Source organism: Vipera berus (genome assembly GCF_964194415.1).
Source record: "Vipera berus genome assembly, chromosome: 1".
NCBI lineage: Eukaryota > Metazoa > Chordata > Lepidosauria > Squamata > Viperidae > Vipera > Vipera berus.
In genome coordinates, this window is record NC_138202.1 from 345,393,632 (window position 1) to 345,414,707 (window position 21,076).

The 21,076-nt window shown below is 42.1% G+C and overlaps 1 protein-coding gene across 4 annotated transcripts in view; it reads right to left on the bottom strand.

Annotated features, from left to right (window-relative positions):
* Positions 1 to 21,076, bottom strand: part of UBE2G1 (ubiquitin conjugating enzyme E2 G1) — a 106,661-nt gene that overhangs the window by 59,013 nt on the left and 26,572 nt on the right. The window contains exon 1 of one of the 4 annotated variants that reach the window (XR_014026086.1): positions 9,276 to 9,576. The exons of 1 other annotated variant lie outside the window; for it this stretch is intronic. Coding sequence is in view for 2 of the 3 variants with exons in the window: in XM_081324993.1 (XP_081181119.1) it covers positions 9,276 to 9,396 (121 nt within the window). In the remaining variant the exon portion in view is untranslated. Of the gene's footprint in view, positions 1 to 9,275; positions 9,577 to 10,099; positions 10,554 to 21,076 lie in introns of those variants that run through there. 2 more of the 4 variants (XM_081324995.1, XM_081324993.1) reach the window with 2 other exon arrangements.

Here is a 21,076-nt window from a genome sequence, read left to right on the forward strand (position 1 = left end):
GACCTTCTGATGGTGTGCAAGATATTTTGCCTATGCAGATACATTTTTTCTGCTGTGTAGTGGTGCATGGAGTTAATCTGTTCTTACGTTCAGTAGATATAGAAAGTCTACACACCTATTAAATTGACATGTAAAAAATCACTTCAGAATTCTTTCCACCTTTAATATAACATATAAGCTATAGAATTCAACTGAAAAAAGGGGGGGAAATAACAATAAAAAGTAGAATAATGTGGCTACATAAAAATGCTCATCGTTAAACTAATACTTTGTTGAAGCACCTTTTAATTTTATGACAGCATGCAATCTTCAGCATGGCACATCCTTGGGAATCTTTGCCCAGTTTTCCTTGCAAAACCGTTCTAAATCTATCAGATTGTGAAGATATCTCCTGTGCACAGTCCTCTTCGGATCACTCCACACATTTTCAATTGGATTCAGGTCCAGGATCTGGTGGGTCATGGAGGAATTTTTATCTTCTTTGGGTGAGACCTTTTTTTTTCCTGATTTGGAGATATGCTTCAGGTCATTGTCCTGTTGAAAGGTGAAATTCCTCATCATCCTCAGCATTTTAGCAGAGGCCTGAAGGTTTGTGCCAAAACTGACTGACATTTGGAACTGTTCGTAATTCCCTCCACCTTGACTAAATCTTCAGTTCCATCTTAAGAAAAGCAGTCCCAAAGCATAAAGCTGCTACCACCATGCTTCACTGTAGATATGGTATACTTCTGGTTATGTGCAGTATTGTTTTTGTGCTAAACATACTTTGGGGATTATTGTCAAAAAATTCAACCTTGGTCTCATCAAACCATAACACATTTTCCAATATACTTTTGTCAGACTTGATGCAGATTTTTGCAAAATGTAGCCAGGCTTGGTTGTTTATCTTTTTAAGAAAAGGCTTTTTTGGTCTTGCCACACTACCCCCAAAGTCCAGATATATGAAGAATATGGGAGATTGTTGTCACATGTAATACACAACCAGTACTTGCCAGAACTTCACGCAGCTCTTTTAATGTTGCTATAAGTCTCTTGGCAGCCTCTCAGACCAATTTTCTTCTTGTTTTTTCATCAAATTTGGAGGGTCATCCAGTTTTAGGTAATGTCATTGTTGCACCATATTTTCTCCACTTGTTGATGACCGTCTTCACTGTGTGCAATGGTTTAGCCAATGCCTTGGAATTTTTTTGTACCGTTCTCCTGACTTGATATCTTTCAACAACGAAATCTCTTTGATGCTTTCTAAGCTCTTTGCAGACTATGGCTTTTGCTACAAGAGCCAACTGAACAAATATGAGAAAAAATCCACTAGAACAGCTGCACTTTATATGGGCTCATCAGAGTCATTTTAATAGCAAGTGTGTACAGTACTATTTAGCATCAGTTTGAATGTGATTGGTTAATTTTGAACAGTTGTCACATATCTAAATATAAGAGGGTATGAACACTTATGCAGCCATATTACTCTCTTTTTTAATTGTTATTTCCCCCCCTAAAAGTTTCTGATTGGTTTTTCAATTAATTGTACAGCTTATATGTTATATTAAAGGTGGAAAGAATTCTGAAGTGATTTATCTTGGTCTGATATTTTTTAATATCTCAAAAACCTGGCACTTTTACAGGGCTTTCTGTATCCACCGCATTTATGATTCTCTAAACAGCACCAAATTGTTTTCTGAGAAACATGTTATCAAAATATTATTTAAGGCAAAAATATGTGCTTCTTTTGTACAGTACACTATTTATCCAAGTTGGTGAGATATGACATCAATTTTTATTCTGTGAAATTGCTACTAGAGATGAAAAAAAAGGATTTAAAAAATGACTCGGAGATTTAAGCATCACCTCTATTTTGTACTTTACATTTATGGGCATGCTTCTTTTCCATGCTGACCAATTCTGGGCCTCACAAATCCAAGAAGTTTATAAAATTAGCCCAATTTTACATTTAAAATTTTATACTAAAAATAAATGCAGATGTTCTGTCCTCCAGATGCAGGAAGTCCTTGACTTATGACCACAATTGGGACCAAAATTTTTGTCGTAAGTCACTGCAATCATAAGTTGAATTAAATCCAATTTTACAACAATTTTTACAGTGGTTGTTAAATGAATCACATGATGATTAAGCAAATCCTGCTTCCCCTACAGGCATTTTTCCTAGAAACTGGCAAAAGAGCTGAAAATTGCAATCATATGACCACAGGATTTTGCAACTGTTTGTAAATTATTACAGGCTGTAAGTCACTTTTTCCAAGGCTGATGCAATTTTGAACCATGGTTAAACAAATGGTTGTAAGTTGAGACTACCTGCATAAGTTGAGACTACCTGCATAAGTATTCACTAAGGTTATATTAGTAATAATAGTATTATTTATGCAGGTTTTCGCATCCTTTGAAACTACTGAAAATATTTGAAACACTGAGAGCATTTGGCATAGGCACACTCAGAAAATGGTTGCCATATATGGTAGCCATTTACAAAACATCCATGTAACGTAATATTCCAATAAACATAACACCCAGGGGGAGGGCCTTCTCTGTGGGTGCGCCTGCCCTCTGGAACCAGCTGCCCATGGAGCTCAGGACTGCCCCTGACATGTGTTCATTCCGCCGGGACCTGAAGACGTGGCTCTTTGAGCTCTCTGGCCCAGGCTGAGAATTTTTAACTGGGGTTTTTATTTTCAGGGATAATTTAATCTTTTTAATTGTCTTTTAACTTTTGTATTTTGTATTGGTGTGATTTTAAAATGCCATGGAAACCGCCCTGAGTCCTTCAGGAAAGGGCGGTATATAAATCTAATAAAATTAAAAAATAAATTAAAATTAAATATGAAAATAATTTTATTCAAAGTTATTATTCCTAATAATTAAGCAAACCGAAGTATAATAAAATAAAAATGGTAACAAACTATGTACCAAACACTCTCCAGAACAGTTCATGAGACAGTGTGCCTATACAGTACCTATGAACATTCTACTATACTAATTACTGATTAAGGAACTGCTTCTGTCACAAACTATTGCTACTAGAGGCAGCCTCAAATGCAAAAACCATGAGGTGTAATTAAGCAACTGAAAACTGCCCTGGCTCCTCTATACTAACAGCAAGAATCACAAAAAGAATTCTAGCTGGACACTGCTTACCCATACATAGCAAATCTACCTAATTCAGGATCAATGTTATGTTTAAATATCTACTTGCCTCCCAACACAGTTCTTATAATATCTTGTAACACTATTTTAACTGAGGCCAGACTATGTCACAAATCCTCATCTACAATTGAAAAGTCAATCTTACGAGCCTTATGACCAACAAATTTATTACGATCTGCCACAATAAATTTATGTCAGGCGACATGTTATTTTCATTTTTGCCACAATAAACATGAATATCTGACAGAAAATACCTTATAAAACAAAAGTTATGCATATCAAAGTACTAGATAATACTGTACAATTTTCTAATGTTGTGTTCAAAGGATAGCTGAAATTGGAATGCAAGTGCCAACAAACAGAAGGGGGTTGGGAACATTATCTGCGCAAGGGAGTTCCCTCTTAGTGCAGCCAAGCATAGGAAACTAGCACAGGGAAGACTGAATTTCCCCAGTCTGTGCATGTGTATGTAGAAGGGGGAGAATCATCAAGGCCCCTCACTGCAAATATATATATATATATATATATATATATATATATATATATATATATATATACACACACACACACACACACACACACACACACACACACATATATATATATATATATATATATATATATATATCAAACAGAACCTATTTTGGTTTTGTAAAGGTTTGAAAAAGGATGCACATCTATAAAGATATTACACCGTTATAGATATGCAGATTGATATAGACACATAAAATTACTGCACTTGCAACTTTCAAAAGGAATCTTGGCCCATGTATTCATACTGTCATCTACACTTGGAAATGTCCATATTTGTAATGTTCATTTTAAGCCAGTATTATTCTTTAGCTTTTATTATCCGTATTTAGCATTTATTGTGGATGGTTCACATATTTAGCTGGGCTTGCAAACTAAGCCGGAAATTAGAATCAAGAGCATCCATATTTAAACTAATTTTATACATGTGTGTAAAATCAAATAGAATGCCACTCAATGCTTGTAGTCTGAAAGAGTAGGTCTTGCTTATTAGGCTACTAACACAATCTTAATGCTTCAGTTCCAACCCTGGAACATTGAGCAGTGAGGGATGGATCATAGATATACACTGCTGCAAAAGTAATGGCCTTTTCCTGCACTCCAGAACTAGATGGAAAATGGGACCTTCACACTTCCAGAAGGTAGAAGCACTCATAAATCATTATTTTGTACATATGCCACTACCAGTTTAGGAGATCAGTAGGAAAGAGCCAATGAATATTGGTACATGTAATTTCACTTGCTGGAACAGAAAATACAATTAAGAAGTTGAAGGCATGCCCAAATTATGACTGGAGATCAGAGAAAATATTTTTTTATTTTGCTTTTACTTGATTTAGAGCTTTTATGACATTGTTTTTGTTGACTGTTGTTAGCTATCCAGAGTTCATACATAATATGGGTTGCCATATAAGTTTTCTAAAATAAATGTAGATGACATCTATACTGTACTATAATGAGTTGTGTAACAAAGTTCTGCTACAATATTACCTTATATTCAATTAAAACTAGATTTCAGAGAATACTAGATATAACTCCTAAATTCAAAAGTTTTACAAGTATTAGGAACATAAGTTCTCTAATGCCAATTCTGATCACTGATCCAAGTGACAGCATTTCTCCAAAGCAACGGCTACAAAATGTACCTCGTGTTTTATACAAAGGATTTAACTCAGGGCCTTTCACATACCTACTAGTACCACTGAATGCAGGTCTCTATTAAAGAGACCTTGGTGGAGCAGTGGGCTAATGCCTCCTTGAGTAACACCAGCTGCCTGCAATTAGTGCAGGTTCGAGTCCCACCAGGCTCAAGGTTGACTCAGCCTTCCATCCTTCCGAGGTAGGTAAAATGAGGACCCAGATTGTTGGGGGCAATTAAGCTGACTTTGTAATAATGCCGCTTGGGGTTTGTGTAAAAGCCCTAATAAGCAGGCATATACATAGAATGAAGGCTACTGCTAAGCTTGTAAGCCGCCCCTGAGTCTTCGGAGAAGGGCGGGATATAAATGGAATTAAAATAAAAAAATAAAAAAAGGAATAGCAACTCTGATCAAGAATCATCAGCCAGAATTCTAGCATACGTTTGGGAAGGATGGAGTGTTTCTTATAAGAGTCATCAAACTGATTCACATATTGCAGTAAGCCATAATTTAATCACAACTTTTTAAGCACAAAATGCCAAGCAAAACCCAAATATAACAATGAACTGTGTATAGTCATCCTGTAGCATTCAAAGGATAAACTATCCTATTTATGTCCATGTAGACTGATTGCTTCAGTTTATTCCAGTCTTGAAAGAAGCCACAATAATTTTATCTAGTCACCTAAGCAGACTAGCATAATTACTTTAATTTAATATCCTGGAAAAGTCTCCAAACTACAGGTTATCAGTATTATGATAATGGCAACAACTCTCAGCACATTCGCTATATCAGGCATGTCAAACTTGAGACGTCACGTGACGTCGTGCAATGTATCGTGATTTTTCCCCCATTGCCGGCAATGGCGAGGGGGGGGCAGTTTCAGTATGGTGCATCTGGCCCACGGGCCAGAAGTTTGACATGCTTGCTCTATTATCAACGATAGTGAAACAATTAAAAACACTGGAATCATAATTCAGATTTTTTTTAAAATGACTTTCTTGTTCTTATTTAAGTGTGTAGGGTCAGATACTCGGTTTTCCCAATGTATAGATTTATGATATTTTATATGGTGTAAAGTTAAGTGTGCTCCAGATTCAATACTGTTATACAAATCATCTGATAGTTGTTGCAATTTCTTGTAGTACTTTAAAAATAAGTAGTGGTTATTTTATTACTGTGTCACCATATTTGATTTGCTGAATGAGGGTAGACAAGAAGCAGAAGTATAAAGGCCATGTAGCCTTTTAGCCTCCTTTCCTGAAATGCCTGAAGCTACCCAATGAATTGCTCCATCACAGTTCAGCATAAAAGCTTCTTCATATCAAGCTTTCTTCCTGAAAACTTCAAGAGCAAATATTCATATATTTTTCTCAACACTAATAAAGAAGTAGATCTCCATTTTTGGGGACACACACACACACATTTAAGCACACTATACAGTTTGGTATTTCTCTAGGTGTTTATATAATCCTTGACTTATGACCATAATTGTGATGCGAATTTCCATTGGTAAGCAGGTGGTTGTTAAGAGAGTAGTGCCTGATTTGCAACCTTTTTTGCCATTTTTAAGCAAATCACTGCAGTTATTAATCATTAAGCAAACCTGGCTTCCCCAGCTGACTTTGCTTGTTGGAAGGCAGCTACGGTAGGAAGGTCACAAATGTTGATCACATGACCCCAGACACTGCAACTGTTGTAACTACCATGCCAGTTGCCTGAACTTTGATTATGTGACCATGTGGATGCTGTGACAGTTGTGTGAGGACCAGATGAAGTCATTTGTTTTCAGTGACACTGAAACTTCAAAAGGTTGCTAAACAGATGGTTGTAAGTCAAGAACTACCTGTATTTACTAAATTTCCCAAATATCCACAATTCATTGAAAAGGAAAACCTATGTAAACATATATCTATATCGCAAAACAGTAAAAAACAATGCAATCCTTTGCTGAAAAAAGTTATCTGCCCTATTTTGGTTCTGACTATAACAGGGCAGGTAACTCTTTTCTGCAAATGATTGCATTTCTTTACCACATTTGTAAGTTTAAATACTATATAACTTTAAAAGACACTTTGTGTTGGAGTAGTTATGGACTATTTTCATGCAGAAATAATTCTTCCATAAGATAAGGTCGGACGGCCCCCGACCTTCGCTCCTTCCGGCGCGATCTTAAAACACTCTTTTTCGAACAAGCTGGCCTGGTCTGACGGGATGGGGTTGGGTTTTTAAAATTAGTTCTTAACTCAATATGTATTGATTTTATGGGCATGATGTTTAATTGGTTTTTAATGGCTTTTTAATTTTTGTATCTGATTTTTATTGTGTATTGCCCTGTTCACCGCCCTGAGTCCTTCGGGAGAAGGGCGGTATAGAAATCAAATTATTAAATTAAATTAAATTTAATTTAATAAGTTCTTTATTTTGCACTACTGCAGAAATTTATTATACAGCCATTCAGTGCTTTTAAGTCAAAGCTAAGCTTTGACTTAAAAGCACATTGCTAAGCACATTGGTTTGTGCTTAAATTGTAAGCCGCCCTGAGTCTTCGGAGAAGGGCGGGATATAAATGGGATTAAAAAAAAGCCTTTTTTATACAGATCATACTATCCCTTATCTTTGTTTATAATAAATTAAAATAGTTTCTATACCAGAAAAGAAAAAAATGTTCAGGTTTGATTCATCAAACTTTAACAAAATATGTTAATTAGGAGTTTCAACTTCCTGACAGGAGAAATCAGAAGCCATGGATGCGCATGTTTTAAAAAATTCTACGGACTCAGGAGGTGAGAAAAAGAACTGACACATTCTGTTATCTTCACATTGCTGTTGCTTTTTTTCTCTTTTAATATGGCAGTGAGTAGCACACAGTATGGAGCTACTAGATATGTAATGCCTCTCTAACCATACAGGCAACATACTTACATGTCTCATATAATTGTTAGGTCTGCCGTGCTCATCCCCCCCAACATTACTTGCTAAAATGTTAGTCAAGCAAGATTGGTCAGTCAAGGGACAAAGAAAAAGGGGGAGAGAATAACTGTAGATGGAAATAAAAAAATGGAACCGGTAATATATTACAAATATATTAAGTTCATAATGCAATCCTCTTTTAGGTTTCAGGTACTATCACCAATGTCCCAGGTAAGATCTCTGATAAGTTATGTCCTTCTTTATTCCCAGTTACAGCCAGGAATAGATTTGGCAGTAACCCCAAAGTTGAAGACTGTAATAGCTCCCCTATTATGAATTTGAAACAATGATAATTAATCCCCCTGCAACCCACCCCAATACTGTACTCCACAGATGTCAGCTTTACTCTGCTTTGTTCAAAACAGGCAATGTACAATCTCATTTTGTACTGCAGAGGAGACATTCAAGACAGAAGCTCACAAATCTTCTCTAGACAGATAAGATCTGTTTGACTGCACATTAAACAGGTGAACCCAGTAGCTATTAATGAATCTTCTAATGTCTAAAGTGTAATCTTAATAAAGCCCTTATACACAACAGCCAAGCATCTTCCATAGGATCACAGCACTCATGTTTTCTCCTGTTTGTCTTATGCAGCCAATGTACTTAACTCACTAGGTTTCCTCTTTCTGACACAAAGTTTTTTTCTATCTTTGATTGATTCGTATAGTTACTGCCTAATAACTTCTACATTCTTGGTTGTTAAGTTTATCATATCCTCATCTTCCACCTGCATTCATGCTACCTTAACTGCACAAGACATTTTTGCTTCCCGTCCTAGCCACTCAACAATCTATAGCATTTACCCAAAATATCCTAATGAGGACCATTTGAGAATTCCAGAGGTTTTGATTACCTGTGAAGTTAAAAACAAATCCCAGAAAGCAACACCAGTAAGTCACTTTTATAATACTACTGGAGAAAATACATTTTTCAGTTATGAGAAACTGGGTATTCTGACTAGAGGGCATCTTTTAATTTATTTAGGCTATCCTAAATTTTAACCTATTTTTCCTTTCCGGCTTTCCCTCATTCTGGCACTCTTCCTTAATTCTCAGTTGCTTGAAACTGTTGACTTTACCTCACATTCTCAAGTATCTCACCAAAATACCTATTTCCGTCGGGGTTATTATTTTCCAGCTCCCCTCATGACCTTAGACAGAGGTAATAAACTGGTATAACACCAAAAAAAAAAATAAAACACATCTACCACTTTTCATTTCCCGTCTCTCGGACTCAGGCCTCTGCACCTCCAGCTTTCCTCTGCATACTCCAAGCCACTCCCCCTTTCTAACAGCTCCAGATTCAACCCCCCCCCCTCCTGCCAGCCTCTGCACTAAAAGGCTGAGGAAGATTAGACACTGTTGAAAAGCCAACAAGGCACTTTCTTTGAATCTTCAACTTCCACAAAGTAGCTGTTTAGTTACTTCAAGACTCACCAGCCACCCACCCACCCACCCCCGACTCCTTGCTTACCATTACTCCATCCTCCCGACCTATTTACAGACGCCTTGCTCCATCCGACGGTACACCACACCAATGCCCAGCGGCTCTTATGACTCCAATGACCTCTCTCCTTCCTTTCCCTATCCCTCATTCCTTCCAGATCAGTCACCCTTTCTTGTCTTTGACTAACACAACTCTTTACCCAACTCAGAGCAACTCTCTGCTTCCTCCCTCATTAAACACGTTGGCCCCACTGCTATCTATCTACTAGTAGTCGCACCACGCCTCCCAACTCTCCGCCACCATACTGCCTGGCTGCCCATCGCTGCCCCTGGGGCCCTCCTACCTTGGCAATATTTAAATATCCCTCCATTTCCAAGGCTCCCTTCCTCCCTCCCTCCCTCTATAAAAAACATCAAGACACCCCCCCGAGTTTCTCAATGCCCTTATATTTTCCTCCTCCACCACCACCACCACCCAGAAATACACTAAGTTTACTGCCTCTCTTCGGGAAATTTCCAGTCTTCCGCCCTAGGCACAAAAGACACTTTTCTCCGGCTATCTTTTGACCCTTCCGCCCCAAGCCCTATTCTCAACCCACCCCGCGTCTTATCTCGCAGTTACCTCAGCCCTAACCCCAACTCCTACTTTCTTTTGGAAAGTCTCCCGCCCCCGCCCCCCACCCCACCGGCCCGCCTCACGGAGCTCCCCATTTCTCCTCCTCCTCCTCCTCCTCGACCACGTTTCAAAAGCCGGCCCCCTCTTCCCGGCTCGGACTTCCACACACCACGCTTCACAGCCCAGCCGGGTCTCAGAGACGGCCCTGGAATACCTCCCTCCGTCCCTTCTTGTACCTGCCAGCTGTCTCCGCAGTAGCAGCGCGGACTGGAGCTCCGTCATTCTCCCCGCCGGTGTCCGGGGAGGGAGTCTGGGGCGGCGGCGGCGGCGGCGGCGCAGCTGCTGCTGCTAATCCTCCCGCTCTTACGACTGCCGGGCTCCAACCAGCCAGCCGGCGAGCCCTCGTCCCTCCCCGCTCGCGCCGACCCCGCCGCCGGGGGCCTGCCTGCCCGCCCGTCCTCTCAGCGCCGGCGCCGCCGCCACAGCAGCGCCGCGAGTCCCTCCGCCGCGGGGGGAGGGAGGGGGATAAGGGGGAGAGGGAAGTACGAGGAGAAACTATTCTGAGGGGATTCGGGAGCAGCGTCGGACCAGGTGTGTATGTGGGGAGGGCAGAAGAAAGCGCGCGGGAGGGCGCTCAACGCTGCCGCTCGCCCCGCGTCTGCCGCTCCAGCACCTTCCCCTCAGCTTTCTTTTCTCTTCCCCCCCCCCTGTCTCTTTCTCCTCCCCCTTCACGGAATTTCACTGCACTCGGGCGCCGCGACACGCAGGCGCACAACTTCCTCGGCGCATGCGCTCTTCGCAGAGGAGGGGCTCGCGCTGCCTCCTCTTTTCTTCTTTCAGCTCGGATTGCCCAAGAGATGGCGTGGCCGCCATGTTTGGAAGGTCGAACTCATGGCTTTGCAAGGGAGCAGGGCTGAGACGCTCCGGCGCGCGTCCGAGCAATCAAGCGCTGGGAGCGTGTACGAGCGCGCGGTGGAGGCATTATTTATTTATTTATGTATTCGCCGGCCCAGCCGCCATCTTGGGAAGGGCAGAAGCATCCTGGTTTAGACTTCTGTAACCCTGAAAGTTTGGCAAAGGAAGGACGGGCGGCATTACTCTTCGTCTTTTCCCCACGCTTTCCGAGTTATGCAAATACGATGACGCTTTCGGTTTCACATGGATCGTTACGCTGCATTTTCGCTTTTTTTTAAAAAAAACCACCATCTGTCATATTTTTGTAACTGCCTTCCGGTGAACGGGGTTTTAAAACAGTTTTGCACGCAAAACATTTTAACGGGTGAAGATGATACACAAAATCAAGAATCTGTTCAAAACATTCCGTTTTAAACTTATTAACCAGTCAGAAATTAATATCAAAGGAGGTCCCTTCCCCCTGTCCCTTCTTGTATAGTTTGTACAGCAAAGCTTCGTGGTTTTCTGGTAATTTGAATCTGATTGATTGATTGATTGATTTAAAGATTTATAAAGCCGCTCATCTCAGCCACAACTACAATAAGTACTGTCCTGTCTCATTAGTGACAATAAAGTAATAAGATTTAAATTAAAATTAACCATGAATTAACCCCCTCCCAAAAGTTATTTCAGATAATCTAGGTCTAGGTCTAGGACTAAGCCTAGCCCTCTCTCCCAGAGCTATCTAAAGGTATTCCACTTCACTTTGTGAATTAACTTTGTTACTGCAAGTTAATGTTTTTATTTTTTTAGATTCTGTATGTATTTTATCTATTTTATTGTAAGCTGTCTAGAGTCATAAAGGTGAGATGGAAGGCTACATAAATCTTTATTTTTTATTTTTAGGTTGTGTATTTTATCTACTTTTATTGTAAGCTGCCCTGTGTCATATAAAGAACAGATGGATGCCTAGATGAGATAAAAATCTAATAATCAAATTTGAAGGCTACTTATCTATCCCATGAAACTGGATGTTGAACATGCCATATAAAATATCAATAATAAAACAAACAAAAACCCAGGTTGAAGACTGCATTAAAAACACAAAACATCTCTGTCGCACATCCATGCTGGAACTTCCAAACTAACAGCCATCCCCAATGCATGGAGGAGGAACTAGGTCTTCATAGACTTCCCAAAGACTAGTAAATGGAGTGGTCCATAGTTTGGGTGGCGGGAGGTGGAACTTAGCTCAATAGCAGCAGCTGTAAGAGGGATCTAGGAGTCCTAGTGGACAGCCACTTAAATGTGTGCCAGCAGTATATTTGCAGCTGCCAAGAAAGCCAATGCAGTCCTAGGCTGCATTAATAGAGGGATAGAATCAAGATCACATGAAGTAGTAGTACCACTTTATAATGCCTTGGTAAGACCACACTTGGAATATTGCATCCAGTTTTGGTTGTCACAATATAAAAAAGATGTTGAGACTCTAGAAAGTGCAGAGAAGAGCAACAAATATAATTTGGGGGCTGGAGGCTAAAACATGAAGTACAGCTGCAGAAATTGGGTATGTCTAATCTAGTGAAAAGAAGGACTAGGGGTGACATGATAGCAGTGTTCCAATACATGAAGGAGTCAACCTATTCTCTAAAGTACCTGAAGACAGAACAAGAAGCAATGCATGGAAGAGAAGCAACGTGACAGGAAAGCAAATTTCCTGATAAAACAACCAGTGGAATGGCTTGCATCCAGAAGTTGTGGATGCTCCATCACTGGAAGTTTTTAAGAAGAGATTGGACAGCCATTTGTCTGAAATGCTGTACGGTTTCCTGCTTGGGGGGCAGGAATTGACTGGAGGACCTCCAGGGTCCCTTCCAGTTCTATTATTCTATTCTGTTATTCTTTCTATGATTATGTGTGTTCATCCCATCAAACCCAAAGAAAGTCCGGAATGGTATAGGATATCCTGCTATGGGCAGGGGATTGGACTAGAAGACCTCCTTTCCAACCTCTATTATTCTATGTTCTATTACTTATAGTTAGGAGCATATATTAGTCTTAATATACATATATACATATATATTATCAACCCACAAATTAACTAGCCACATATTAGCTCATCATGCTGTTCAAACCCAGTTGACAAATTGCTGAAGGTCAAAATGTTAAATTCATCTGTACATTTCAAGCATTAAAAAAGGTAAACTGCATTACATTTAAAAAGGTAAATAGTCCAGAAGACAGAGAGTGGAATTAGAGAAGGAGGAAATTTAACCTCTCATACTATAATCCTAGTGAAAATTGCTCATCCAAAGTTGTTATTTGCACTGCAGGAGAGAGAAACCTCATAGATACCAAAACATAATTTGCAGCTTACCCCAGAGTATTTTGAAATTAATTCCAGACTAGGTTCACCTAATGTGCTAAACTATAATGTGATTTGTTTTGTTTGAGCTTAACCATTGTGGTTTGTACTCTACTATGTGGTTTAATGTGTTCCTTGCACCCAACCAGTTATAACTTATTTAACAAACTGATGAAGTAAATATTGGCTGGGCATGATGCATGAATGCAGTGCCAGACTAAGAACAGAATCTTGTTCTTAGTGTATATGGAAACAAGTACATGAACAGTAATGTTATTTCACATCATGAAACTAGGAACTGTTGCAGGAAAATGTGTTTTTAAACAAAAGTTATTATTCTGGCTTTTAAATACTTGGGTGTCAGGAACAAACAACTGGGTCCACATGTGAAGAATTCAATTAGCTGATTTATTGCTCAAGCCTCTACACAAGAATCTTCTCAGACTAACGGTTTGCAGTTGGGTGAAACGATAAAATTCAACAGCATTCAAGAGGGAAAGTCAGCCTTCAGTCTGTTGGGCCCATATAGGGATTCTAGACTAAGTCCCAGTTTGACTCCTCCCCCTGGCTTGGCCAGTTTCTTCTACAGTGGAAGACCAATGCTGAAAAGTTACTACAGAAGTTGGAAGTACATTTTTGGCAATTTGTAACCTGACACCATAAGACTAACCTAAATGGAAGTGCCTGGAGCTATTGCATTCACTACTAATATTGCTATACATTTTCAGTCACTACTTCATACTTAACCTGTGGAATTCATTACCACAAGACAATAATGGCCACTAATTTGCATGGCACATCGAATAAAATCATGGAGGGCAAATCTATCAATGACTATTAGTCTTGAAGATCCTCTAGGTACGGACCAGCATCCTATGCATTGTAACATTATCAGATAACAAAACGGCAATAAATCCCAGAAGTTCTCAGGGTGCTTTCTGCTTTCCCAGATCACTTATATTTATTTGTTGTTCCTGGACAAATAGGCAATAAGATACTTTTATTTTCTAAAAATATTTATGGACAGAAGAATTCTTGGGAATAAAAATAATGTAAAAAAAACAATTATGTGGGATCAGGCCAAGCCATATTCTAATCCAACATTTTGTTTGTTATAGTAGCCTGTGGAGATCCAAAGAGGGAGAAATAGTCCTGTCAAATCACTGTCAACTCCCTGCAACATACATTCAGAGGCACGCTACCTTTAATCTAGAAATAATTACTGTAATAGCTCTTGATAGATCCACCCTCCATTAACCTCCATGCCCTTTGAAAGCCATCCAAGATATGGCCTTTACCTACATCTTGAAGTAATGATTTCTACTAATTAATTATATGCTTTGTTATTTCTTTTGTCTGCTTTGAATCTTCTTCCCTTCTGCTTCTGGATGGCCTCTGTTGCTAGCATTCCGCGATAGGGAGAAAAACTTCTCCCTGTTCACTTTTTCCATGATTTTATTCACCTCTATCATTTTTTCCCCCTGTTAAAGTGTCCCAAACATTTTAATCTCTTCATGAAGGTGTTCAACCCCCCTGGTCATTATGCTTGCCTCTGCACGTTTTCCGTTCACAGTTTGCTTGAGTGTGCATTGTTTTACATTTACTTAAACTGAACTGCTTTTAACACTTTGCTGAGCAATTCACCCACTTTGAAGAGATTCTTCTGGAGTTCCTCATGATGCTAAATAGTTTGGCATCCTCTATAAGACCTTCTTCAGCTCACTGCTAATCCTGAATCAAGATCTGATCCTTCAGGCTGGCACTTTTCTTCACAGCATGACATCTTCCCATTTATATTTTCATTAAAAGCATCTTTGGTACCACAGGGAGCCTAATGCTCATATACATTGTATTGAAGATGCGAGCCCTAGAGCAACATTACGTTGGACCCTAAAGGCAGTGTGAGTGAATTAAATCATCAGATACCTCTGAATGCTTTTGTGATGCACTCATCTATTCTCTAAAAACAAAAACAGAGGATGGGATAAAAGGCAAAATAATAAAAGCAATAATACTTCCTCCTGCAGGAGACTAGAGCAGAATACAAAAAGAACAATTAAAAACAATGTTGAATAAAATCAATTGCATAAAATGATCTAAAATAAAAAACCACTTGTTGTAAAACAAGTCAGCAACAGAGTAATAAAGAAATGTTTATTTTAAAAGGGTAACCAGTCTATTCTTGCAAATGCCTGGATGAAGACCTTCAGTTGTTTCAAACCAGAATATGGGACCAGCTGTATTTTCCCATGGAGAAATTACATATCTGAAATGATGCCACTGAGGCCTTTTTTCTGGCTCTCCACACAGTGAGCTGAACCCACCAACACGCTCACAGAGGCTCCCCTGCTGATTTTTTAAAAACATATTGGTTGACTATGGCTTTGCATACAAACCAGATCATCTGTACTTAATGCTTCCTTTTCTATGTACCCAAGCTTCCTACTCTCATGACTGCACCATTAGATGTTACGCTATGAAGCTTCTTTATTCCATGCAAAAATTCAAATTAAAGCTTGCCCATCAGAGAGCTGTCTAGTTCTGGAAAGATCCAGCAAAGGGAAAGCCATTATCCTTCTGAATGATTGGTTCCATTATTTTTTTCTTGCTGTTAGGAATTCCACCACCCACCCCCCAAAAGCTGATAGAAATGTGTCTTTTTGTAAATTACTGTAAAACTATTATTCCATTTTCTCCCTTTTATGATTATAAAGAACAGGGCTTACCTTCCTTCTATGCAATATTATTCATACTTGAAATGAATAGTGATATCAACCTTCTGCTTCTCTTGTTGGAGATAAACATTTCCAGTCCTTTCAATCTGCCTTCATAGGACACATTTTCTCATTATTTCAAGCTATTGGACAGGCATACCAAATATTCCTCATTCTATACTTGTGGATTTGATTACAGTTTCTTCTTTTAAACTTCATCCTATTATTTCTAATCCATTAAGCAATGGGAATCACCTTGGATTTTTTTTTTCCTGACCACTAGGGTATTAGATATTTTACCCAGTTCTGGTTTCCTTTCCCTTAAGAAAGGGATGATGTGTGGTTCTATTTTTCAAATTATTTTTCTTGCAAAATTCTATATTTATGAAGTGGTTTCACTTACATCCTCCTCTTGAAATATGGCTTTTTCCATTTCTGATGAGACTGTAGGTACAGACAGTACTCGACTTACAACGTGGTTGTTAAGTGAGTTGTGCCCGATTTTACGACCTTTTTGCCATGGTTGTTAAGTGAATAACTGCAGCTGTTAAGTGAATCATGGAGTCAGTAAGCAAATCCGGCTTTCCCCCTAATGGGGGGAATTTGCATGTTGAAGCCAGCTTGGAAGATTGCAAATGGCAATCACATGACCCTGGGATGCTGCAACTGTTGTACACACTGGTTCCCAAGTACCTGTGACTATGGGGATGCAGCAACGATTATAAGTGTAAGGACCAGTCATCACTTTTTTCAGTGCTGTTCTAACTTTGGACACTAAATGGATGGTTGTAAGTTGAGAACTACCTGCACTTTCTGCTACTGTATCTTTTTATACTAATATCTTGATGCCAGTATATAAATAATAATCTACGTCCACTAATTTATTTATCTCATCATATATAGCCTTTGCAATTGTAATATGTGTTTATACAGTAGCTGGACAATTTGTTAGACAGATTGCCAGTTAATGGATATAGATTTTTTTTCTCAGTAGGGCCTAATGCTGAAGAAATAGCTGAATATTTTTCCATGAGTGCTTTACACAGGAGTCTCTCAAAGTGTTGAAGGTTCCACACTGTCTCCACTTACAAATAAAGAGAATGGGGCTGATATAAGATGTGTGCATGAAGTAATGGCAACAATTTGTGGTGAAAGTACAGAAGCTAAAGGCTGGTAAATTGAGGAATGTAGTATGCAATTTGTCTGTCAGGAATTTTATTTGCCGTCACTTATTTTCCAGTTGTAAGTAAACTAGGTACTGTATAACTTTCTAGTAGCCTCTTGAACCATATACTTCAAAGATCCTGGAGCACTGGGGAACTACTAAAGGACTGGAAAAAATGTGATTCCCATCTTCAAAAAAGGAAAAAAAATGGATCCAGGAAACTATAGACATATCAGCCTGACCTCAATACCTGGGAAAATTCTGGAAAAGATAATCAAGCAACAAATCAGTGAACACCTAGAGGCAAACAAAGTCATTAGCAAAAGTCAACATGGGTTTGTCAAAAGTTTAAGTTTAAGTTTAAGTTTTATTTAATTTGTATACCGCCCTTCTCCTTGGTAGGGACTCAGGGCGGTTCACAGGGCATATATAAAAAAGACAATACAAAAATTAAAAAAAGATTAAACCCATGCCCAGTTAAAAACAGTAATACAAATCTAAAACGACAAATTAAAACCCATAATCCCCCGTCAGGCCAGACCAGCCATTTCAAATAGGTGGGTCTTCAGGCCACGACGGAAAGTTCGGAGGTCTGATGCCGTCCGGAGCTCCACCGGCAGTTGGTTCCATAATACCGGAGCGCCCACAGAGAAGGCCCTCCCCCTGGGGGCCACCAGTCGGCATTCCTTGACTGGCGGCACCCTGAGGAGGCCCTCTCTGTGGGAACGCACAGGGCGGAGGGGAGTTGATGCCGGCAGCAGGTGGTCCCTGAGGTATCCCGGACCCATGCCATGTAGGGACTTAAAGATCGTAACCAAAACCTTGAACCTCACCCGAAAGACAACTGGTAACCAATGCAGCTCGCGGAGCAAAGGTGTAACATGGGAGTACCGGGAAACTCCCAAGACAACTCTCGCGGCCGCATTCTGTACCAGTTGGAGCCTCCGAGTGGTCTTCAAGGGAAGCCCCATGTAGAGAGCATTACAGTAGTCAAGGCGAGAGGTCACGAGCGCATGAGTGACCGTACACAGGGCATCCCGGTTCAGATAGGGCCGCAACTGGCGCACCAGACGAACCTGGGCGAAAGCCCCCCTAGTCACGGCCACTATATGATCTTCCAGGGTAAGCCGTGAATCTAGGAGGACTCCCAAGTTGCGAGCCCTATCCACGGGGGGTAAGAGCTCACCCCCCATAGAAAGAGATGGAACATTTTGAATGTCCCGGGATGCCGGAATGTACAGCCACTCAGTCTTGTCAGGGTTGAGTTGAAGTCTGTTCCTCCCCATCCAGACCCGAACCGCCTCCAGGCAACGGGACATCACAGCGAGGGCATCACTGGGGTGGTTTGGGGTCGAAAAGAAAAGTTGGGTATCATCAGCATATTGATGATACCCAACTCCAAAACCACGAATGATCTCACCCAGCGGTTTCATGTAGATGTTGAACAGGAGAGGCGAGAGAACCGACCCCTGAGGAACTCCACAAACGAGAGACCTAGGGGCCGATCTCTGCCCCCCTGCCAACACCGACTGCGAGCGTCCCAGGAGATAGGAGGAGAACCACTGAAGAACTGTGCCTCCCACTCCCAATCCCCTGAGACGCCGCAGCAGGATACCATGGTCGATGGTATCGAAAGCCGCCGAGAGGTCTAATAGGACTAGGACAGAGGAATATCCCCTATCCCGAGCCCTCCAGAGATCATTCACCAGAGCGACCAATGCCGTCTCCGTGCTGTACCCGGGCCTGAAACCCGATTGGTAGGGGTCCAGATAATCCGCTTCATCCAGGACCAGAGGGAGCTGATGCGCCACCACACTCTCGACAACCTTCGCAAGAAAGCGAAGGTTGGAGACTGGACGAAAGTTGTTCAAAACAGCTGGGTCCAAGGCAGGCTTCTTGAGGAGAGGTCTCACCACCGCCTCCTTCAAGACGGTGGGGAAATAACCCTCACTCAAAGAAGCAGATATAACCGCCTGGAGCCAGCCTCGTGTCCTCTCCCTAGCTGCATAAACCAGCCAGGAAGGGCACGGGTCCAACAAACATGTGGAGGAGCTCAGCCTCCCCATAATCCTGTCCACTTCATCAGGGGTCACAGAATCAAACTCTTACCAGGTAACATTGACAAGACCGCCCGTGTCCTGATCGCCTGACTCTGCCCAGCTGGAGTCCAAACCGGTCCGAATCCGAGCGATTTTATCCGACAGATGTTGACTAAATTCCTCGGCACGACCCTGCAAGGGATCCTCCCTCACCTCCTGATTAAGAAGTGAGCGAGTCACCCTAAACAAGGCGGCCGGGCGATTATCTGCGGACGCGATGAGGGTGGAGAAGTAATTGCACCTCGCCACCCTCATCGCTGCGAGATAAGACCTAATATAGGTTCTTAACCGCAACCGGTCGGGTTCGGATCGGCTAGACCTCCAGCAGCTCTCTAGGCCCCGTTTCCGACGCTTCATCTCCCGGAGCTCCGCGGAAAACCATGGAGCTCGCTGGGATCTGCGCCGGGTCAGGGGCCGCAAGGGTACAACCCGGTCAAGTGCCTCAGTGGCTGCCCTTTCCCAGGCTTCCACTAAGGCATCCGCCGAGCTGTGAGCAGTGGAGGCAGGTGGGGACCCCAGCGCCGCTTGGAATCTATCAGGATCCATTAAGCGTCTGGGGCGGTACCATCTAATTGGCTCCGTGCCCCCACGGCGGGGGGTGGCAAAACGGAAAACCAGCCGCAGGAGATGATGATCGGTCCATGACAGGGGCATAATAAATGGAGAGCCCCCACCTAGATCATCCAACCACCGTCTAGATAAAAAAATCAGGTCAAGGGTGTGGCCTCCCTCATGAGTTGGCTCTGAAATTACTTGCGTCAGGTCCATGGCCGCCATGGAAGCCATGAACTCCCGAGCTAGCTCAGATGAACCTCCCAGGGATGGTAGATTGAAGTCTCCCAAAACTATAAGTTTGGGAAACTCAACCACCAAGCCCGAGAGGATATCGAGCAGCTCGGGCAGGGCTGCCGCTGTGCGACTAGGCGAAATGTACACCAGCAGCAAGCCCAACTGCGCCCCAGGACCAAATCTCATAAAGAGAGACTCACACCCGACTATCTGAGAAACAGTGGTCTCCCGCGGGCATAAGGTCTCCCTAATGGTAACCGCCACTCCCCCACCCCTACCTTGAGCTCGTGGCCGGTGTAGCACCCGGAAGCCTGGTGGGCAGAGGTCAACCAAAGGGACCCCACCCTCTGGGCCCAACCAAGTCTCCGTGATGCAAGCCAGGTCCGCATGCTCACCCTCAACTAAATCCCTAACGAGGGGAGCTTTATTAACCACGGACCTGGCATTCAGGTACACCAGCCGGAGCTCAGGAGGCTGCACATCCTCGCTCCCGGGATCTCGGGGAAGAAGCAGAGGGTCGGAGCGCCTCACCGCTTGCAAATAGCGGGGACGGCCCTCCCGGTAGCGATACGGCCCCCTGTCTATCCGCCTGCTGCCATTCCCCGTCGTGGGAATTGATAATCCCACGACCCGCTCATGAGCCCCGGCGACAACGCCACCCCTTTCTCCCCCCGTGCTATCAGACCCAAGGCTGGTCTGAACCATGGTAGATCGGCCACCCCCCATAGCCAAACAACCGCTATCACCCACCCCGCTCCCTAGCCCTATAAAAAATTTGGATAAAAAAATAATCAGAGGCTTTCTAGATTTACATGGACAGCCCCTGCCCCTGCCCAGCCATCTCTCAGAGACCCAAAACTCGGGCCCGTCATCAAGGTTATCAACGTTTAAGGAGGCAGGTTGCACCCAGGAGAGGGGGGCACCCCTGAGGGCGTACAAACGCGTACTCGTATATTGCCGCATAAGTATAAAAAAGTCCAAACAGTCCAGGATAGGCATCCCTTAGTTGTCCATGGGAGGATTGAACATGACAGAAGTCTGGATCCCCACCCAACTTCACTGCCACTCAGTTGGGTGGCCCCCAAGACAGGCCGCAGCCCGTTCTCTCACAACGGGTAGAGACTCCGTTCCTGGGGGTGGACCAGGTATCCTCTGGGTAGGCAAACCCCATAGAGCTCCCACCTCTA